The following is a 17754-nucleotide window of genomic DNA, read 5'->3' as shown; positions in this document are numbered from 1 at the left end:
CTGTACATAAATGATTTAGATGATGGAATAGATGGCTTTGTTGCCAAGTTTGCATATGATACGAAGATTGGTAGAGGGGCAGGTAGCACTGAGGAAACAGGTAGGATGCAGAAGGACTTAGACAGATTAGGAGGATGGGCAAAAAAATGGCAAATGAAATACAATGTTGGAAAATGCATGGTCATGCACTTTGGTAGAAGAAATGAATGAGCAGACTATTTTCTAAACGGGGAGAAAATACAGGAATCCGAGATGCAGAGGGACTTGGGAGTCCTTGTGCAGAACACCCTGAAGGTTAACTTGCAAGTTGAGTTGGTGGTGAGGAACGCAAATGCCATATTAGCATTCATTTTAAGAGGCTGAGAATACAAGAGCAAGGATGTGATGCTAAGGCTTTATAAGGCACTGGTGAGGCCCCACTTTGAGTATTGTGAACAATTTTGGGCCCCTCATCTTAGAAAAGATGGGCTGTCATTGGATAAGGTACAGAGGAGGTTCACAAGGATGATTCCAGGAATGAAAGGGTCATCATACGAGGAATGTTTGATGGCTCTGGGTCTGTACTTGCTGGAATTCAGAAGGATAAAGAAGGAATCTCATTGAAACCTTTCGAATGTTGAAAGGCCTGGACAGAGTACATGTGGAAAGGATGTTTCTCATGTGTGAGAGTCTAGGTCAAGAGGGCATAGCCTCAGGATAGATGGGTGCCCTTTCAAAACAGAGATGCAGAGAAATTTCTTTAGCCAAAGGGTGGTGAATTTGTTGCCACATGCAGCTGTGAAGGTCAGGTCGTTGGGCGTATTTAAGGCAGAGATTGATAGAACATGGACATGGCATCAAAGGTTATGGGGATAAGGCTGGGAACTGGGGTTGAGGAGGGATAGAAAAAAAAAGGATCAGCCATGACTGAATGGTGGAGCAGACTTGATGGGGCAGATGGCCTAATTCTGCTCCTATGTCTTATGGTCTAATTAAGAAAGGCACTGGATGATGCCACAGCAGTATCCCAGAATGGCACAGGAAAACTCAGACATATCAAGGGCAAAATATTGTTAAATTAAAATGCTACACTTAAGTTTTGCAAAGCCCATCTGGTTCCTTATACCATCAGTGATTAAGTAGCCAGTGAACTAGATCACATGGAGATTGAATGAATTATTTCCAAGGTTGAGTGGAGCCCATGGGCAACACCAGTGGTCCCAGTAGCCAAGAAGAATGGATTTGTTAAGATCTGTGGTGGTTTTAAGGCCCCCTTCAACCCAGTACTGAACGTAGATCAATACACTCTGCCCAATACTTTCTGGAGGAAAACACTTCAGCAAAGTGGACTTAGCTGAGGCCTACCTACAGATGGAGATAGAAGAAGAGCCCACAAAAGGTTCCTCACCATAAACGCTCACAAAGGGCTTTATCAATTCAGTAGGCTTATTTTGGGAGTAACATCTGCACCTGCACTCTGGCAGAAAGTTATGGAACAGGTGCTGCAAGGCCCTGACACTAAGTGTTACCTCAATGATATCATTGTTACCAATGAGGATGACAAAGAACATCTCCATAATCTCAAGCGTGTGTTAAAAAGATTACGGGCTTAGAGCATGATACAAGTGTGAATTCTTTAAACCAAGCATCACTTACTACGGTCACACTATTGATGCACAAGAATTACACAAATGTGCTGAAAAAATTCAAGCAGTGCTGGATGCCCCAAGGCCAAAGGACGTGTCACAGTTGCAGACCCTTTCAGGATCTGTCAATTACTACAACAGGTTCCTGTCAAATCTGACTACCGTGCTCCACCCCTTGAACTCATTACTACAAATCGAGAGGAAATAGCAATGGACAATGCAGTGTGAGGTGGCTTTCAAAAAGGCAAGGAAATAGTGACATCAAACACTGTACTCACACATTAGGATCTACATCATCCAGTGAAGCTTGCCTGTGATGCTTCGCTTTATCTTATAGGTACAGTCACATCAGATGTTATGAGTGAAAAAATGAATGCCCCAGAGCCTTTACATCATGTTCCCTTACCAATGCAGAGAAAAATTACACACAGATTGACAGAGGCCTTGAGTCTAGTTTGGGGATAAAACATTTCAATCAATACCTGTATGGGAGAGAGTCTGCCCTCATTGCTGATTATCAACCACTGGTGTTAACTTTCAGTCCACAGAAGGGTGCTCAATAACTGCAGCAACACAGATGCAGAGATGGACTGTTTCTGGGAGGTCACAATTACAAGATTGAATTCAAGATGACGACTAGTCATGGAAATGCTGATGGATTGCCCCATTTTCCCTTGGAAAAGAAAATATCTGAAAAATTTACAAAAGAGGACATTCCTCTGGACATATTCTCCCTAATTCAAATTGCAAGTCTCCCTATTATGGCAAAGATAATTCAAAGGGAATCCAGAAAGGATCCCACACTGTCGCAGGTGTAAATGGCAACCCAAAATGGCTGGAATGCGCAACAGAATCTCCAGTTTCCCCATTTTTACCAGCACCAGAAGAACTTGCCCTTGACAGGGATTGAGAGGTGTTGTACCATCCAAGCAGAAAGCTAAAGTGTTGGAGGAGCTACATGCTGGTCATCTGGGTGTGGTCAAAATGAAAGCATTGGCTTGAAGCTTTGTCTGGTAGCCTGGGATGGATTAGCAGATCGAGCAGCTTGCCATGCATGTTTGGGATGCCAACACATCCAGAAAATGCCAAGAGCAGTAGTTCTCCCTCCCTAGGAATGGCCTGCATTGCCCTGGCAGAGCATTCACGTGGACTTTGCCGGACCATTCAAGGGCACAAATTTCTTGGTAGTAGTGGATGCAGCTACAAAGTGGTCAGAAGTGTTGCCAATAGCCTCCACTACATCCTTGCACACTGTTGTGTTGAGAAGCCTTTTCTCATGGGCTGGAGTTCCAGAACACTTAGTCAGCAACAATGGACCATAGTTTGTGCCAGAACAGTTTTAGTTATTCCCGAAAATGAACGGGATAAGACGTATTACATCTGGACTGTATCACCAGTACAAACTGCTCAATGGAATGTCTGTAGAACATACTAAACCAACACTGAATCAGAAACTCGCCAAATTCCTCCTTGCATATCCCAATGCAGCACACTCCACAACTAACAACTCACCAGCTGTGCTGTTCCTGGGTTATCCCATGCACTCACACTTGGATCTTAACAACTCAGGAGATGTACGACAAACAACTGAGGCAAACTGAGGGTTCCTCAAGCAAGGAGGTTCATTGCCTCACTCCTGGACAAGCAGTCCTGGCGAGTGACTACAGAGGTGATCAAAAGAGGTATGGATAGAACAGGACCCACTCTCCTGCACAGTGGAGATAGTGTCTGATGTCAACTGGAGACAATACATCAAGGGTCAGTTGAGGAGAGCAGAGGCAATTGTTAGACAAGAAAGGTGTCCAGAGCTGTCAGAACGACTTCCTGCCGTTTCAGAGTTAACTCCTACAACTGCCATGGAGGAGGCCCCAGAACCTGAGATTGTCATAAGTGTGTGACTCACTAAAGTAAAAGCGAAGTTTACACCTTTGTCTTCGGATTCCCCTGTTATTCTTTCAATTAGTTTTGTGTTTTGGAGTTATAAAGCATAATAGTGGGTGGATGGAAACTCTTACCTGAAATAATCAACACCCCTCCCCACCCCATGCTAACTTACCAGAAGGCAAGCCCTCCCAAGCAGTATGAACATTCAGAAAAAGAAAGAAGACAACATGGAAGGGTAAAAGAATTCAATCTTAAATATTAAGATCTTCTGGTAGGATGGCGGCGTGTTTGAACACAGCGGCCTCTCCGGCCAACCAAAGGTGCAGTTTTCTTATTAAAATGTGCTTTTTATGATCATAAGACTATACTGCATGTCAAGAACAACGAATACAGTGGGTCCATCGCATCAGTGACCTGTTTGTTGTTTAAGCCGGCAGCCAGTTTTGGAGAAGCCGGAAGATGGGACGAAGAATGTTCAGAGGAGCTGAGTGCAGGCCGTCCTGCTGCCTACTACTCGAAGACATCAGAGTTGGTGTGTGAAAGCAGCGTGCAGGGTAACCATGTCTGTCACGGATGTTTCTCTTGCAATCGCAAGACCGTGTTGGACATTGATACTGTGAGATACCACTGGTCTGTTTCTCTTGTTTGGCGGCAAGACAGGCGATGAGGCAGTCGCGTGGCCTCTGTTGTAGCGAGGACAAGGCCTCAAGCAGGTGAGACGATGCTGGAGGCAGTGTATTGTGACATCTGTGCTTGTTGGGAGCTGGCCTCTCCCGTCAGGGCTGCCCTCCAGAGTTCAATAGGCACAAGGACAGGCTGGATTGTCAGGCACTGTACCATCAATTTGTATGTCGTTTAGGGACTTGGATTACACAAGTTTAGTATGTGTGTGTGTGATTGTGCCTGTTTTTTACTCTCTCGCTATTTTGAATATATGCATGCACCTGGGCCCTAGAGGAACACTCCCATTCAACTGTATCCATGTATGGTCTGAATGATAATTAGACTTGATTTGATCTAATATTACTTACAGTCTCAAATTTCTTGATGTAGTTGTATGTCAAAATGTCCACCTCCTGCAGATCCCACTCAGGGTCCAGTGGCTCACCAACCAAAGTTTTCCAAAATGTTGGGAGAAGATCAAGAGGGAGTGGGACATCTGCTCGGATAGCAATTCCAAGTAGCTGTCCAAAGAAATGAAGTAGCTGCTCCTCTGTATAAGTTATTGGGCCAGGGGTCAGAATGTGCTTGCCCTAAGGAATGTACAGACAAAAATTAACAAATCAAATTCACTTATAAATCTAGGATAATGTCAACACAACAGTTTTTTTTATTCAGTAGAGATCTGTAAAGGATTATTCTATACTGCCAATGTAAACTGATGCCAATTATAGTTTATATTGATAATTATATTTCTGTACATAAATCACCCACTTCCCTGCTTTAAGTTGCATTTGGTCTCATAGACCAGAGAGCTTTAACACTGAACTATGATTGTCAGTAATTGATGTTATAAAGTTCAAAGTATTAGCTTCAGACACAGTGAAGTTTGGTAGGGAAGGCTGTCTGAATGCTCTACAGAAATTCTTGACAATAAATGTCAGAGATTAGGCATGTTAACTAAAACTAGCACATTTCTATAGTGGAGACTTTATTGATTGGCTGTATCACAGCTTGGTATGGAAATGCTAATGCCCTTGAACAGAAAATCCTACAAAAAGTAATGGATATAGCCCAGTCCATCACGGGTAAAGCCTTCCCCAATACTGGGCACATCTACATGGAACGTTGTTGCAGGAAAGCAGCATCCCTCATCAGGGGCCCCCACCACCCAGGACATACTCTCTTCTTACTGCTGCCATCAGGAAGGTGGTACAGGAGGTTCATTACTCACACCAGCTGGTTCAAGAACAGTTATTAGGCCACAACCATCAGGCTCTTGAACCAAAGGGGATAACTTCAGTCACCCCATCACTGAAATGTTCCAACAACCAATGGACTCACTTTCTCATGTTCTTGATAATTATTGCTTATCTATTTATTATTATTTCTTTCTTTTTGTATTTGTACAGCTTGTTGTCTTTTGCACTCTGGTTGAACATCCAAGTTGGCATGATCTTTCATTAATTCCATTATGGTTTTTATTCTATTTGGAATTTATTGAGTATGCCTGCAGGAAAATGAATCTCAGGATTGTATATGGTGACACATATCTACTTTGATAATAAAGTATACTTTGAACATTGAACATTTTATGTCAATATTTTACAACTATTTCACAGCCAATACACCAGGAAAATAAAACCCTCAGCTGCACTTCTGTCCATTTCAAACACGCTAAATTTTGAGGTGCATTTACACTCAGCTTACACTGTTGAGGAGGAACGGTAGATTAATGTGACTATTTCTGATCATATGCAACACACACAAAATGCTGAAGGAACTCAGCAGGCTAGGCAGTATCTATGCAAAAGAGTAAACAGTTGATGTTTTGTGCCGAGACTCTTCATCAGGACTGAAGAGAAAAAGATGAGAAGTCAGAGTAAGAAGGTGGAAGAAGGAGAGGAAGAAATACAAATTGATAGGTGAAACTGGGGTGGGGGGGAAAGAGAGGGGTGAAATAAAGAGCTGGGAAGTCGATTGCTGAAATAAGACAAAGGGCTGGAGAAGGGGGAATCTCATAGTAGAGGACAGAAGGTCATTGAAGAAAGGGAAGGGGGAGGAGAAGGAGATAGGGAGGGGGAATTGGAATGGGGAGTGGTGGGGGGGCACAACCAGAAGTTCAAGATCGATGTTCATACCATCAGGTTGGAAGCTACTCAGAATGAATATAAGGTGTTGCTCCTGCAACCCAAGTGTGGCCTCAGCGTGGCAGTAGAGGCCAGGGTGGAAGTTGGAGGCAAGGGTGCAGGAAGCGGCACTAATGCAGTTGTCAATGTAGCATAGGAAAACTTTCACCCTGCCCTCAAATTTACCTGGTCCATTTCTGACATCTCTCTCCCCTTTCTCAATCTCTCTACCTATCTCTGGAGACAGCTTATCCACTGATGTCTTTTATAACCCCACTGACTCTCAGCTACCTGGACCATACCTCCTCCTGTCCTGATTTTATAAAAATGTTATCCTCTTCTCTCAATCCCTCCATCTCTTCTGCATCTGCTCTCAGGATGAGGCTTTTCACTCCAGAACTAAGCCCCCTTCCACCATCAATGCTGCCCTCAACTGCATCCTTTCCATTTCATTTACATCTGCCCTCACCCCATCCTCTCATTACCCTTCCAGGGATAGGGTTTCCTTTTGTCCTCACCTGCCACCCCACCAGCCTCCGCATCCAGCACATAATTCTCCATAACTCCAACAATCTCCAATGGGATCCCACCAACAAGCACATCTTTTCCTCCCCCCCCCCCCCACTTTCTGTTCTCCACAGGGATCGCTCCCTATGTGACTCTCTTGTCCATTCATCCCTGCCCACTGATCTCCCTCATGTTCTCATCTCAAAAGATTCATCTTTTTCTCCCTCCAGTCTTGATGTCCTGTCTTGGCCTGAAATATCGACTGCTTACTTTTTTCCATAGATGCTGCCTGGCCTGCTGAGTTCCTTTAGCATTTTGTGTGTGTTGCCATTTCATTAGGAGTTTGAGGAGATCTCAGCAAATATGGTCACAAATTTCTTCAGATGTACAGTGGAAAGCATTCTCGCTGGCTGCATCATTGTCTGGTATGGGCGGCGGCGGGGGAGGGGGCTGCTACTGCACAGGATCAAAATAAGCTGCAAAGAGTTGTGAACGTAGTCAGGTCCATTGTTGACACTAGCCTCCATAGTATCCAGGACATCTTCAGGGAGTGATGCCTCAAAAAAGCAAATCCATCATTAAGGACCCCCATCTCACAGATCATGTCTGGTTCTCACCATCAGGAAGCTGGTACAGAAGCCTGAAGGCACAACACTCAGTGATTCAGGAACAGCTTTTTCCCCTCTGCCATCTGATTTCTGAATGGACATTGAACCCATGAACACTACATCACTACTTAATTTTGCACTATTTATTTATTTAATACATGCGCGCATGTGTATGTATTTACAGTAATTCATGTTTTTGTATGATGTAGCAGTTTCCCAGCAAACAGCAACCATCCAATTGTCAAACCACTCAAAATACAATGCCTGCTTACATAACCATAATGTATGAAAACCTTCAAAAGCAAAATCCTTTTATGCACTTTCAGAATGCTGATACCTTGGAATCACAATTAAACAAAGAAGCTGCTGGTAATGTCAGCATCTGAAAGAGAAAGAGCAGTGCTCTGGGTGGTGTCCACAACGTTGTGGTCACTGTAAAACTGAATCTTTATTTCTGGATTGCAGGGTAAGAATTTACCCATTCTGTCATCGTTTAGTTTCATCCGAACTGCAGATGTACTGGAACAATTACCTTATTTCTGTTGGCGGCAGAACTTGGACAAGGCACAAGAAGTGAAAGTGCTGAACTCTGTAACTCTTTACATACTTGCCACAGAAAATGACGGAATGATCCACCTAGAATCCAAATACATGTACAATTAGGCTTTGGAAGAGTAATCTGACTTAGGGACACTAAGGAAACATGAGGAGGAAAGGAAAACCACCAAGTACAGAGAAACAGGCATTTCAGGTTGATGATCTTTCCTCAGAATTGGAAAAATGTGAAAAAGAGTTTTAAGTTGAGGAAAGGTCAAGGCATAATGAGAACAGAAGAATTGCCTGAGATAGGATGGAAACCAAAATTATTCAAAGGTCACAAGCTCTATTAATGCCATTTGGTGACACGGGCTGAAACATGGCAGATGAAGTTTAATCCTGATAAATGTGGGGTGATGCATTTTTGGAATGTTAATAAAGCTATGAATACAGTTTAGCAAGAATGACAAGACCCTGGAGAGTACTAAGGCACAGAGGGAACTTTATATACAAGTCCAAAGATCCCTGAAGGTAGCAACATTAACGGACAAGGTTATGAAGGCAAAGAGAATACTGGCTTTCATTTGTCAAAGCACTGAATAAATCAGCAGGCTGCTTATGCTCCAACCTTCTGTAACATTGGTCAGATCTCAGCTGTGTGCAGTTATAATCACTCCACTACAGAAGTGATTGTTGGTGTAGGTACAGAGGAGATTGGCCAGGTTGTTGCCTGGGAATGAGAATTTCAGTGATGTAGTAAAGCCAGAGAGGTTATATCTGTTTCTCCTGGCAGCAGAGCCACACTACCAAGAAACCCACCTATTTAATCCTAGCCTAATCACAGGACAAATTACAATGACCAATTAACCTTTTAATCAGTATGTCTTTGGAACATGGGAGGAAATTGGAGCACCTGGAGGAAACATACGCTCATGGGAAGGACATACAAACTTCTTGCAGATGGTATTGAAATTGAGCTCTGAACTCTGATGCCCAGGCTGTAATCGCATTTGCTAGCTGATATGCTATAATGTAGCGGTCTCCCAGCAAACAGTAACCAACCAATTGTTAAAACACTCAAAATACAATGCCTACTTGCATAAACATAATGCATGAAAACCTTTAAGAGCAATTTTTTTTGCTTTGTGTTCTTTTGTGTAAAAATGTGTCTAATTTATGTTTTATTTATTGTTTTCTTGTGGATGCAGCTTGTAAGATGTAATGTGTCTGTGATGCTTTTTGCAAGTGAATTTTTCATTGCACCCGTGTAAACAATACTAAACTCAACTTTGATTTTGTAACAACTTTCTACTGAAAGGTATCACAACCCATATTTTGCTGATAAGAGATTGCACTCAATTCTACTATCTTACTTGTTCCATGTACTTCTTCACCAGTGAAGCGAATATTAAAGGCATAGGTTGGGTCCCCACCACTTGCCAGCTTGACACAGAGTTGGGAGGAAGGAACTAATGCCAGCTGTCGAGCTGCCTGACAGAAGTAAGTGTTCTCTGATGAACGAATTTCACCTACAATGATTCAAAGGAAGAACAACAGTGAGAAGCGATTTTAAATGGTCTGCCTCTAATGGCAATACTCATAAAGACAAAGTTTACCATGTAGTACAAATCCTTTAGTAATTGCAATTATCTCAGCTCGCTTCTAATTTTGGCTCATGCACACTTTGATGCATTCCTTAAAGCTTCTGAATACACATGAAGTCTGTTTTTAAAATCCAAACAAAAACCCGAAACAAATGTCACATTTTAGTTGAAACATGAACTAATGACCTTACAATCTTACTAAATAGAGGAGAGGAGTCTCCAGGAGTACAGTGGGTACCAAAGCTTAATATATGTTTGCAAAAATTAATTATTTTCTTAAATGTCATTTTTACCCAAGTGCAATTTAAAATGTCTGTCTTTAAAAATTTTAAATAATGTAGCTAACTTCAAAACTGAAGTGTAAAAAGAGTCTAAATATTTATGGGAAAGAGATCTACAAATAAATGGATTTCCAGCATCTGCAGATTTTCCCCTTTATAAATAAATCAAGAATAGATATAATCAAAACATGTAGAAAAAAGCCAGACTAAACTAAGGAAGAAATAAATGGCCAGAGAACAATGTTATAAGCAAGGGAAAAAAATGGTTAAAAATAATGCAAATATTCGCAATGATTTATAATGTCTGTAAATTGCCTAAACTATTTAGTACCAAAAAGAAACAAAACTATTGGCAATAAAATATTATGAGAAAACAGCTAAAATAAGGAATACCAAGCTGCAAGTGCAGAGCAGAAAACATCTGAATTGAGGATTTAAAGTTGCTGGAGATATATTTAGAAAAACAAAGTGGGGAGTGGATTGAGTGGATTAAGTCTACATAACAGATGTCTGATATTGTAATGTTAGTTAAAATCAGACAAAGGGATCACCATGTAATTGCAGATTTGTGAGATTAAGTTCTAATCTTAATCAATGGGCAGGAAATTGGAATCTATTCTAAAGGAAAATATAAATTTTCATTTGGAAGAGCATGGAATAATCTGAGATATTGGGGCTGATTGGTTAAAATGAGACTGTCTAACTAACTTAATGAAATATGGGTAAATGAAGGTGGTGGATTTCACAAAGAATAGACAAGAAACCACATGGCAGGCTAGTGAAAGTGATCCAAGGGAAAGTGGCAAATCAGATCTGAAACTTGCTAAAGAGCAAGAAGCCAAAGGGTGTTTATTCCCCCCACTGAGTAGATTATTTCCCCGTCACCATGACGGATGCCTTCCGTGGAGCAAACTTACAGTAAATTTTGATAACATCCCATATATGCTGATGTTTCATTTTGTTGATAAGATTACTTAAAAGTGCTTGCTTTCTCAACATGAACCCGTTGCTCTCTTACCTCCCACTATTTCCAGTGGATCCAGAGTTATTTCAGGTGCAGCATGGTCTGCGGTTCGTTGTACCGTTGCATTTAAAACCCTGTTCATCACAGCTACTTTAGTATCGTAAAAGACCAGGCCTAAACAAACAACAAGTGAAGGATAGCTTCATTAGAATAGTTACAAGCATATCTACCATTTGCTCAGATTCACTAATAGTGAAAAATTTACAAATCCAGGATATCACTGATGACAATGGGAAAAAATAGACATTAAACACAGGGAAGTAAAACAGTCAGAAGCATGAAATAATTGTATACTGTGAGATCATTACCACCTTCACTATTAATCAGTTATCTGAAAATACAAAGATCTGTCAAAAATAACTGACTTGCTTACTTACACAGAAGCACTGATTTTACAGATGTAATGTTGAAAGTATCCTGACTGGATGCATCATGCTCTGGTGTAGCAACTTGAATGTATAAGAACACAAGAAGCTGTAGAGAGTAGTGGATCCAGCCCAATATGTCACAGAAACATCCTTCCCTACCATTGGTAGTAGCTACAGGTGCTGTCTCAAGGAGACAATACCTATCAAAGATCCCCACCTTCTGAGCCATGCCATCTTCTCAAGCTACCATCAGGTAGAAGGTACCAGAGTCTTGAGTACCACTCCACCAGATTCAATGACAGCTACTTCCCTGCAACTGTTCACTTGAACCAATTGGCAAAACCCTAATCACTACAGTTTAGCAACATTAATGACAATTTTAGAATAAGGGAATAGTTTGTTTTAAAGGTATTCATTTTTGTAAAAAACAGAGTATGTTTAACTTGTTTAATGCATGGTTTTGTGAATGCTACTTACATGCCTATGCCCGTGATGCCACTACAAGCAAGTTTTTCATTTGACCTGCACATAAATGTACTTGTACAGTTACCATGACACTATTACAGCTTGGAGTGTTAGGAGTTCACAGTTCAATCCTGGTGAACTCTGTAAGAAGTTTGTATGACCTCCCTGTGGAATGAGTGCATTTTCTCCAGGTGCTTTGGTTTCCTCCCATGGTCCAAAGACGTTATCAATTAATAGGCAAGGGTTATATTGGGGGTTGCTGGGCGGTGAAGCTCAAAGGGCCGGAAGGACTGATGGATGGGTGGATAACTTAACTCAACTTTGAATTTGTCTACACTAGGATATCTCAGAACAAAATAAGCGTGATTGTCTGAAAAGATCACGAGTGCGGCGGTTTGTGAAAGTGACAGCAGAAAGACACGTGAACCCCAGGGGTGCAAATGTCTGACAGTGTCTAAAGTGGACAATTAGAACCATAGAACATTACAGCACAGAAACAGACCTTCTGGCTGTCCTTGGCTGTGCCGAACCATTTTTTCTGCCTAGTCCCACTGACCTGCACCTGGACCATATCCGTCCATATACGTCTCATCCAAGTACCTGTCCAAGTTTTTCTTAAATGTTAAAAGCGAGCCCGCATTTACCGTTTCATCTGGTAGCTCATTCCACACTCCCACCACTCTATGTGAAGAAGCGCCCCCCCCATGTTCCCTTTAAACTTATCCCCCTTCACCCTTAACCTATGTCCTCTGGTTTTTTCTCCCCTAGCCTCAGTGGAAAAAGCCTGCTTGCATTCACTCTGTCTATACCCATCATAATTTTATATACCTCTATTAAATCTCCCCTCATTCTTTGAATGCTCCAGGGAATAAATTCCTAACCTATTCAACCTTTCTCTGTAACTCAAGTTTTTCAAGTCCCAGCAACATCCTTGTAAATCTTCTCTGCACTCTTTCAACCTTATTAATATCCTTCCTGTAATTCGGTGACCAAAACCGCACACAATACTCCAAATTTGGCCTAACCAATGCCTTATACAACCTCATCATAACATTCCAACTCTTATTCTCAATACTTTGATTTATAAAGGCCAATGTACCAAAAGCTCTCTTTATTACCCTATCTACCTGTGATGCTACTTTTAGGGAATTTTGTATCTGTATTCCCAGATCCCTCTGTTCTATTGCAATCCTCAGTGCCCTACCATTTACATTGTATGTTCTACCTTGGTTTTTCCTTCCAAAGTGCAATACCTCACACTTGTCTGTATTAAACTCCATCTGCCATTTGTCAGCCCATTTTTCCAGCTGGTCCAGATCCCTCTGCAAGCTTTGAAAACCTTCCTCACTGTCCACTACACCTCCAATCTTTGTATCATCAGCAAATTTGCTGATCCAATTTACCACATTATCATCCAGATCATTGATATAGATGACAAATAACAATGGAACCAGCACTGATCCCTGTGGCAGACCACTAGTCACAGGCCTCCACTCAGAAGCAATCCTCCACTACCACTCTCTGACTTCTCCCATTGAGCCAATGTCTAATCCAATTTACTACCTCACCATGTATACCTGGTGACTGAATCTTCCTAACTAACCTCCTATGTGGGACCTTGTCAAAGGCCTTACTGAAGTTCATGTAGACAACATCCACTGCCTTCCCTTCATTCACTTTCACTTGTAAGCTCCTTGAAAAACTCTAATAGATTTGTTAAACATGACCTACCACGCACTTGTAGATCCTATCTCTTAGTACTCCTTCCAATAATTTACCTACTACTGACGTCAAACTTACTGGCCTATAATTTCCCGGATTACTTTTAGAGCCTTTTTTAAACAACGTAACAATATGAGCTATCTTCCAATCCTCTGGCACCTCACCCGTAGATACCAACATTTTAAATGTATCTGCCAGGGCTCCTGCAATTTCAACACTAGTCTCCTTCAAGGTCTGAGGGAATACCCTGTCAGGTCCTGGGGATTTATCTACTCTGATTTGCCTCAAGATAGCAAGCACCACCTCCTCTTCAATCTGTATAGGTTCCATGACTTCACTACCTGTTTGCCTTATTTCCATTTACTAAGGAAACATGCCAGTTTCCTTAGTAAATACAGAGGCAAAAAACATACTTAAGATCTCCCCCATTTCTTTTGGTTCCATACATAGCTGATCTTCAAGAGGACCAATTTTATCCCTTACTATCCTTTTGCTCTTAATATACCTGTAGAAGCTCTTTGGATTATCCTTCACCTAGACTGCCAAAGCTACCTCATGTCTACTTTTAGCCCTCCTGATTTCTTTCTTAAGTATTTTTTTGCACTTTTTATACTCCTCAAGTACCTTATTTGCTCCCTGTTTCCTATACATGTCATACATCTCTCTCTTCTTCTTTATCAGAGTTCCAATATCCCTAGAGAACCAAGATTCCTTATTCTTATTCACTTTGCTTTTAATCTTGACAGGAACATACAAACTCTGCATTCTCAAAATTTCTCTTTTGAAGGCCTCTCACTTACCAACGACATCCTTGCCAGAGGACAACCTGTTCCAATCCATGCTTTTTAGATCCTTTCTCATTTCTTCAAATTTGGCCTTTTTCCAGTTTAGAACCTCAACCCGAGGACCAGATCTATCTTTATCCATGATCAAGTTGAAACTATAATGGTGTTATGATCACTGGAACCAAAGTGTTTCCCCCCCCCCCCCCATACACTTCCCGTCACTTGTCCTAACTCGTTTCCTAATAGGAGATCTAATATTGCATCCTCTCTAGTCGGTACCTCTATATATTGAGGTAAAGAACTTTCCTGAACACATTTTATAAACTCTAACCCATCTAAACCTTGAAGAGTATGGGAGTCCCAATCAATAAGTGGAAAATTAAAATCCCCTACTATCACAACTTTATGTTTCCCGCAGTTGTCTGCTATCTCTCTGCAGATCTCTCTAATTATTTAAAAAGGATAGCAAAAACAAACTAGAAAGTCTTTCAAATGAGTACAGGAGTTGAGATGTTATGTTGAACAAGTTGATGGTGAAACCACAAGGAGTATTGTGCACAGTACCAGTCACCCAGTTATAGGAGAATGTTATTAAAATGGAAAGGCCATTGAAAAAATTCATAAGGATGTTATTGGGACTGGAGGGCTTGTTCCAGTAGAAGCTGGATAGGCTGGGACTTATTCCTCTGAAGCAGAGGAGACTGTGGGGCAACATTATAGAGGTATTTCAAATCATTAAGTGTCTAGATGAGGTGGACTTCTTCTGATGTTAGGGGAGTCTAAAACTGAAGGACACAGATTTAAGAAAAGAAGGAAAAATCTAAAAGGGACCTGAGGGGCAGCACTTTCCACATGATGTAGCGGGTATATGGAACAAGCTGCCAGAGGAAACTGTAGAAGTGAGTACAATTAGAATGCTTAAGACACTTTTGAAATAATTTAGGAACTGCTGGTTTAGAGGGATATGGGCTAAATGCAAGCAAATAGGACTATCATACACAGACTACAGGTATCTTGTTCAGCATAGATGAGTTAGGCTGAAGGACCTGCTCCTGTGCTATATTACTGTGACACTAAATAAGAATCATGCTGTATGTCCACTTTCCAGAGAACACAGGAACACAAGTTAGCCATTCACCCATCCATATACATCACATTATTTAACTATATTATTTACTCCCCTTTATTCTGTATCCCTGATAACCTTACCTAGAGAATATCAATTGATAAAAATTAAATTTATCCAATATCTACAATCTTCTATGGGTTTGGATTCTTTTTCAACTAGCCTCTCAAAGGAAGATGTCTTCCGTGATTTGACTCCTAAATTTTAAGTTGATGCTCTTCAGTCTGCAAACTCTTCTATCCACCAGGTCAGAGTTCATCTGCTGCCCAGGTTGTCCTCCATGGAAGATTCTGCATATTTGGGAGATGTCATTGCAATTTGTTGAAGATTTGTGGAACAATTTTTTTGAGAGAATAACTGTTTAGAGTACTTGACATGAAGCCATTCAAGCAGGCTACTTTACCCTGGATGATGTAAAGGTTCTTGAGAATTGATAGTGCTACAATTCTTCAGACAAGAATATTCCATCATGTTCCCGATTTCTGACTTGTACAATTGCAACTTCCAGCCACTCCAATGCAATCCCACCATTAGTGATATTTTTCCTCTCCTTTCTTTTCAGAGGCTGCTCACTTTGTCCACATTTCCATCCTTGCCCACCACTTGTCCCACAGCACCTTCCCAAGCACAGTGGAGGTGCAAAACCTGAACCTTCCCACCATTCAGGAGTCAAAGCAATCATGCCAGGTGAAGCACTAATTCACTGGCTCTTCCAGTTTCATCCATCGCATTCAGTGTTCACAATGTAGCCACCAACACTGCGATACTGAAGCCCAACATAAGCTAGAACAGCTTCTAGGCACTTGGTAACCTTCTGGAAATAACACTGAATTCTACAACTTCAGGTAAACTGCTCCTCCCATTATCATGCTCTTGTTTTTTTCTCACTATTTTTTAATGCTTTGCTAACGGTCAGTACTCATGCTTCTCATCACCTAATCAGAATCAGATTTAATATTTCTGACATATGTCGTGAAATGTTCTGCAACAGCAATACATAAGAAAACTATAAATTACAGTAAGATATATATAAAATACTAAATTATGTGCAAAAAAAGGGAAGAAATTTTGAAGTAGTGTTCATGGGCTCATTATCCATTCAAAAATCTGACTGCATAAGGGAAAAAGCTATTCCTGAATCGTTGAGTGTGTCTTCAGGCTCCTGTAATTCCTCCTTGATAGTAGCAATGAGAAGAGGGCATGTCCTGGGTGATGGGGATCCTTAATGATGGATGATGCCTTCTTGAGGCATTGCCTTTTGAAGATATCCTGGATGCAGGAAAGGCTAGTGCCCATGATGGACCTGGCTGAGTTTACAACCTTCAGCTAATTTGTCTTAACCCATCTCTATGCAGTGTTTTGTTCTGCACCTCATTCCTACTCCCAGTTCTGCTTTGGAAACTATAAATGGTCCATTTGTTACGTATCCTGTAACTGGATCACTTACCAGCAAAGATAGAGAGGTCCACTGAAGTCTGATGGTACCATTTTTAAATGTTTTTATTCATAAAGGGGCACAAAAGGAAGGTTAATACAAACATTCAGATACCATAAGTCGTCAATACTCAATCTAAAACGCAGGTATAGTAATGATCAATCAGAAATAAGCTCTATCGTTGTCTAGGGGATAATATCTTGTCCATTTGGAAAAATATAACCGTCATTCAAAAGTCGGCAGGCTTCAGCCTTTTGGGAACCGCTGAGTTTCCCGTGTTGGAGAGAGAGAGAGAGAGAGAAATTGGTGAGGAAAGGAACACTTGCCCAGGTCCTTACGAAGCAAAGCCGTGGAATCAGGAGAGTCGGCTTTCCTGTTGTTAGTTAAAAGCGATTGTCCGTGATTCCAGCCACAGACTCCCGATTCGGAATCTAACGCACGTGGCTTCCTTCAAAATGGCTTCCCGCTACGACGGGATCGCTATCGTGTCTCCTTGGTGCGTCTGGAGGGGTCGTCCCCCCCAGACCCTCCTTTATACTTCCTCACGGGATCACAGGTGTCAATCTCTCTCTCAACCAGTCCACTTTGCCCGAGGGCTTTACACGTGGTCTTCATGAGACAATAGTCAGGGTCGCTTTATTCTGCATCCCGGTGGAACGTGGTATTCAGCACGTCTCCCTCTCTCTTGGGTCATTGACCCCCCCCCTTCACTAGGGCTCTTGCGATTCTCGCAAAGGAGGGGGCTGGTATCATAACACATTCCACCACCACCCCCCCCCCCCCCACCGGCAACCCCACCCATTTATTTTATAATATTTTATTTTATTTAGAGATACACCACGGAACAGGCTCAGCCTTTTGAGCCATGTTGCCCAGCAACCCAACAATTTAACCTAATCACGGGACAATTTGCAATGACCAACTGGTACATCTTTGGGCTGTGGGATAAAAGTGGAAGACCTGGAGGAAACACACACACACACACAGAAAGGAA

General features: G+C 41.6%; 1 protein-coding gene across 6 annotated transcripts in view; it reads right to left on the bottom strand.

The window, feature by feature from the left end:
- LOC140738468 (probable E3 ubiquitin-protein ligase HECTD4) overlaps nt 1-17754 on the bottom strand; it is a 318241-nt gene that overhangs the window by 12561 nt on the left and 287926 nt on the right. For all 6 annotated transcript variants that reach the window (XM_073065772.1, XM_073065777.1, XM_073065774.1 and 3 more), the window contains exons 69-72: nt 10854-10973; nt 9324-9479; nt 7946-8049; nt 4541-4762 (exon numbers count right to left, since the gene is read on the bottom strand). In XM_073065772.1, coding sequence (XP_072921873.1) covers nt 4541-4762; nt 7946-8049; nt 9324-9479; nt 10854-10973 — 602 coding nt within the window. The remainder of the gene's footprint in view (nt 1-4540; nt 4763-7945; nt 8050-9323; nt 9480-10853; nt 10974-17754) is intronic.

Source organism: Hemitrygon akajei, chromosome 14 (genome assembly GCF_048418815.1).
Source record: "Hemitrygon akajei chromosome 14, sHemAka1.3, whole genome shotgun sequence".
NCBI lineage: Eukaryota > Metazoa > Chordata > Chondrichthyes > Myliobatiformes > Dasyatidae > Hemitrygon > Hemitrygon akajei.
This window is presented reverse-complemented; position numbering and strand designations above follow the sequence as displayed.